The sequence below is a fragment of the Orcinus orca genome, chromosome 11 (assembly GCF_937001465.1).
Source record: "Orcinus orca chromosome 11, mOrcOrc1.1, whole genome shotgun sequence".
In the NCBI taxonomy this organism is placed as follows: Eukaryota; Metazoa; Chordata; class Mammalia; order Artiodactyla; family Delphinidae; genus Orcinus; species Orcinus orca.
In genome coordinates, this window is record NC_064569.1 from 84253415 (window position 1) to 84258589 (window position 5175).

General features: G+C 54.6%; 1 protein-coding gene across 1 annotated transcript; it reads left to right on the plus strand.

The window, feature by feature from the left end:
• The first annotated feature begins 1563 nt into the window (after positions 1-1563).
• Positions 1564-4335, plus strand: ASCL1 (achaete-scute family bHLH transcription factor 1). The gene is made up of 2 exons (XM_004269451.3): positions 1564-2876; positions 3217-4335. Exon 1 carries the CDS (start codon positions 2155-2157, stop codon positions 2827-2829), a length of 675 nt encoding a protein of 224 aa, XP_004269499.1. The 5' UTR covers positions 1564-2154; the 3' UTR covers positions 2830-2876; positions 3217-4335.
• Positions 4336-5175: the final 840 nt, after the last annotated feature.

The following is a 5175-nucleotide window of genomic DNA, read 5'->3' on the forward strand; positions in this document are numbered from 1 at the left end:
CAAAGGGAAGTTCAATGAGAAGCAATTATTGGGATAAGTCAAAACGAGCATCCCTGTACCCAGGTCTCTAACCCAAACTGCCTATTTCTAGTGGACAAATCAACCGGATGGTGACACTCTGCTTTTTCCCGGCTGTGTAGACGCCACCTGAGACGCGCCCCAGTCTCCTTCTTCTCCGTCCACCAGAGCGGTACAGTTTGCTCCGTTTGCTCCGTCCGCTTTCTCCGCAGCGCCGCGTCCCAAGGAGCCCCGAAGCTGGACCAGGCTCTGGCCAGACAGGGCCAGGGCCGAGGGCCCAGGAAGGGCGCCTGGGTGGGCGCCGTCCAAGCGGCCGAGCGACGGCTGCAAGCGCCTCCTCCTCCCTCGCGGCGCCAGCACGCGGCCCGGCCGGGCTCGGCTCCCAGTCGCCTGCCACCGGCCCGCCGGGCACACGCCTGGGGCGGGATGGAGGCTGAGCCAAGGCCGCCGAGATGCCTGCAGCGGCGCCGAACAACCAGCGAAGCTGCTCCGCCCCCACCCCCAAGCTCCATCACCTCCCCCCATCTCCTTTCTCAGATCCACCCTGGGAATACCCCAAAGAGCTCCTCTCTTTATACACCCCCTTAGCCGGTCCGGAAATAATCTTTTTTTTGTGGGGGGATGGGGCGCGGCGGTGATGCTATAGGCAGCTAGGTCATCCTGGAAGAGTATCCCGGCCATACACACCTGTCTCCCTACAGCTCTGGTTACCACCACCCCTCAAAGCGATCACCTCCCTTCTTCTTGGCCTCCTCCACACTTGTTCAGTTGTAGGGGGCATATCCTAGATTTCACAACTGGATGGGACGTTAGAGACCATCTAATCCAACCTTCTGTTGTTACAGACGAGCAAACTGAGGCTCAGAGTGGATGTCACTTACTAAGGGTCACGGAGCTAGTGAGAGGATGCCCTGGGACCAGAACCTAAGTCTTAACAGTACTTTAACAGTCCCACGGAGTCCTCCCCATCTCTCTGAACTTCAGTAGCAAATTTCCTTCCGCTCCCAAGAGCATCGAAAACCCCCAAGAGAGTGACAGTGGGGTAGGAGAAGAAAACAGGAAAAAATGGAGCCTCACTGCCCCCAACTTCCACACCGCCCCGTGTCACATTTTCTGCCCAAACCCTTCCCTGTGATTTTCCCCAAGTTCTCAGGAGAATCCCGGGACACTTCACCCCAAACCTTTCCACCCATACACCCCCAATTTCCAGAGCTATTGGCCCGTCGGCGACGCTGCCCTCCCCCTCCCCACCCCCCCTTCTAGAACCACCCCCGGCTGCCGCCCGCCCTGAGCGCGCCGCCTGTTTATTCAGCCGGGAGTCCGGCACGCGCCAGGCGCACGCACTGCAACAACAAACCCGGCTGAATGGAGAGTTTGCAAGGAACGGGCTCGGGGGACGGGCGGGGGGAGGGGAGGGGAGGAGGGGAGTTTAGGGAGGGGGTGGGAAGAGGAGGTAAGAGGAGGGGGGCGGGGGGGCTGCAGCCGCTCGCTGCAGCAGCGGGGAGTGGGGGGCGAGGCGGGGCCAGGGCTGCGCGTGGGGCTGGGTGTCCCATTGAAAAGGCGGCCGCACTCCAGCCGCCCAGCACTCTCTCACTTCTGGCCAGGGAACGTGGAAGGCGCAGCGACGGGGAGCCGGCCAAGGAGGGCGAGTGAAAGAAGGAAATAAGAAAGAAAGGGGGTTAACAAAATAATACAAACAGCCCGAGCCGCGGCTGGAGAGACCGAGACCCGGCGCAAGAGAGCGCAGCCCTAAGGGGAGAGGAACAGAAGACTCAGCAGAGCGCGCTCACCACCGACTTTTGCTTCTTCTGCTGGTTTTTTTTTTTTTTTTAAACAAGAAGGCGCTAGCGGCAGCCTCACACGCGAGCGCCACGCGAGGCTCCCGAAGCCAACCTGCGAAGGGAGGAGGGGAGGGGGGAGGAGGAGAAGCAGTTGCACCTTCCTTGCTCCCACCCTAAGAAGTCTCCCGGGGATTTTGTATTTTTGTAACTTCTCCCCGGGCTCCCTCTTCATCTCTCCCCTTCTCTCCCTCTCTGTTCGTGGCCCCCCGGTCCTGTCTGTGTCCCCCCAGCGCGCGCCCCGCACCTCGCGTCCCCGGATCGCTCCGATCCCGCGACTCCTCGCCGGCCGCTGCGCATGGAGAGCTCTGCCAAGATGGAGAGCGGCGGCGCAGGCCCGCAGCCCTTCCTGCCGCCCGCAGCCTGCTTCTTTGCCACGGCCGCGGCGGCGGCTGCGGCGGCAGCGGCGGCGCAGAGCGCGCAGCAGCAGCCGCCGCCGCAGCCGCAGGCGCCTCAGCTGAGCCCCGCGGCCGACGGCCAGCCCTCAGGGGGCGGTCACAAGTCAGCGCCCAAGCAAGTCAAGCGACAGCGCTCGTCCTCGCCCGAACTGATGCGCTGCAAACGCCGGCTCAACTTCAGCGGCTTCGGCTACAGCCTGCCGCAGCAGCAGCCGGCCGCCGTGGCGCGCCGCAACGAGCGCGAGCGCAACCGCGTCAAGCTGGTCAACCTGGGCTTCGCCACCCTTCGGGAGCACGTCCCCAACGGCGCGGCCAACAAGAAGATGAGCAAGGTGGAGACGCTGCGCTCCGCCGTCGAGTACATCCGCGCGCTGCAGCAGCTGCTGGACGAGCACGACGCGGTGAGCGCCGCCTTCCAGGCGGGCGTCCTGTCGCCCACCATCTCCCCCAACTACTCCAACGACATGAACTCCATGGCCGGGTCGCCGGTCTCATCCTACTCGTCGGACGAGGGCTCCTACGACCCTCTCAGCCCCGAGGAGCAAGAACTGCTCGACTTCACCAACTGGTTCTGAGGGGCTCGGCCTGCTCAGGCCCTGGTGCGAATGGACTTCGGAAGCAGGTAGGTTGCACTATGGAGGGAACGGGGGAGATTTTCTTGCATTCATCCTTTTTCTTCTGTAGGAGGGGGACTGTCTCCACGGAGATGAGGGAGGGGGGTTGATTTAAAGGATTTGTTAAAGTCCGTCGATTTCAAATCCTGGTATGTTAGTTTCAGCCTTGGCTTCTGAGAGTGGCTTTGTCCAGGTCTCCAAAACTGGAGAGTAGAGCTGAGGCGGGGAACAGAGTACTAAGACCTGTCAAAAGAGGCGCTCTACCTGACAGATCTCTCTCCAAACCTCCTTTTGCTCCCACTACTGGCCTCCAAGTGCACACTAACCTCTCCCGTTTTTATGTTACAGGGCCACCGCGCAACCTGCATCTTTCGTGCTTTCTCGTCAGCGATGTTGAAAGGGAGAAAAAGGAAGAAAGAAGAAGAAGAAGAGAATAAGAAGAAAACAAACAAATCCAGGCAACCAACCCCTATGCCAACTAAGCGCCGCGTGCCTGAGAAGCAAGGCTCTCGCAAAACAGGAATGCGCTCAGAACAGTATCTGCGCACTCCAGTCATTCACGGAGATAGAAAGAGTGACTAGGACCCGAGTCAATGCACAAAATGCAGCTTGTGTGCAAAAACAGCGGGCTCCTGGCGGAAGGGAGCAGCACACGCCCTGTAGAAACTCCCACCCACCACTAACAGGCAGAGCTGACCTCCCCGCCCCCTCTGAAAGCGCAGTTCTTAGCCCTCTAGAAATGGGTTGGTGTCTTTCGTCTCTGTATCCTCCATCCCGATAAGCTGTGGACATTTGTCTGCAGTGAAAGTATGCTCTTTGAAACCCCAATCCTCTGCAGGAGGGGGGGGTCCCTCCCCAAGCTCCACTCCCTCACACCATTTTTCTACTTTTTTTATCATAGAATGCTTCCAATCTTTTGTGAATTTTTTTTATTATAAGAAAAATCTATTTGTATCTATCCTAACCAGTTTGGGGATATATTAAGATATTTTTGTACATAAGAGAGAGAGAAAAAATTTATAGAGTTTTGTACAAATGGTTTAAAATGTGTATATCTTGATACTTTAACATGTAATGCTATTACCTCTGCATATTTTAGATGTGTAGTTCACCTTACAACTGCCATTTTCCCTATGTGGTTTTGTAAAGAACTGTCCTCATAGGTGAGATCAAAAGGCCACCAGATGTACTTCAGCACCAATGTGTCTTACTTTATAGAAACTTTGTTAATGTATTAATGATGTTATTAAATACTGTTCAAGAAGAACAAAGTTTATGCAGCTACTGTCCAAACGCAAAGTGGCAGCCAGTTGGTTTTGATGGGTTGCCTTTTGGGAAATTTCTATCACTGCCTTTTTTTTTTTCTTACTGTTTTATTACAAACTTACAAAAAAAAAACCCATGTATAACCCTGTTTTATACAAACTAGTTTCATAATAAAACTTTTTCTTTTTTTACAAATGAAAATAATCAGCTGCCTCTGAGTCTTCTTTGACGCTACTGCCCCTGCCCAAGTTATTATGAAAATGCCAAAGGGAAAGAGCGGGGGAGAAGAAGGTGGGAAGAAACAAGCTAAGTGGCAGAAATGACAAAGATAAGTGCTGTGACCAGTCCTATCCAAGATGATTCTATGATGAATGTACATATATATATATATACACACACACACGTATATGGTTTTTCTCCACGTTCATGTTGCAAATGTACACAGACACCTAGAGAATGGGTGGTGATTAATGGCTACATCACCTTTTGATAACATGACTTTACACTGAAAAAATACCTCCAAAAGTGAACTGGAAAGAGAGGGTCCTCAGCCCAGTTTCTAACCCTTACCCCCATTCCGAGTTTCTCATCGTGAAACTGTGGAAGGGCTGGATGAGATAACGAACACTAGGGGTGAGAGAAAGCATGGTGGTGTCTGAGGCTGGGCTTGGGGGAGGTAGCCCTGTCCACACTCCCAGTGGTAGGTGTGTTCTTCCTTCACTGCCAGGCATGCATTTTCCACTCCTCTTCCCCACAGCACACACTTTCCATATTGGTTTTAAGTAAAGGGCACGTATGATGTAAATTTCTTACCGGAGTTAGATTTAAATAAAAGCCTTAGAAATGTGTGGTCGCTTTGAGACACTGGCCTATCTAAGCTTGTGACTCTATCCGAATGGCGTGAGCTGCGTGTAAAAGTACCCAATTACCAAGATTCAAAAAGAAATTGGTGGGTTTTTGGCTGGCTTGCTTCTTGTCAGTTAGCAAGGACGTGATCAGAATCCTACTCCGCCTCTCGCCGGCTCCGCGCTCGCCGCTTGC

Coding starts and splice junctions, on each gene's coding strand:
- ASCL1 (XM_004269451.3), top strand. CDS start 2,155: ATGGAGAGCTCTGCCAAGATGGAGAGCGGCGGCGCAGGCCCGCAGCCC.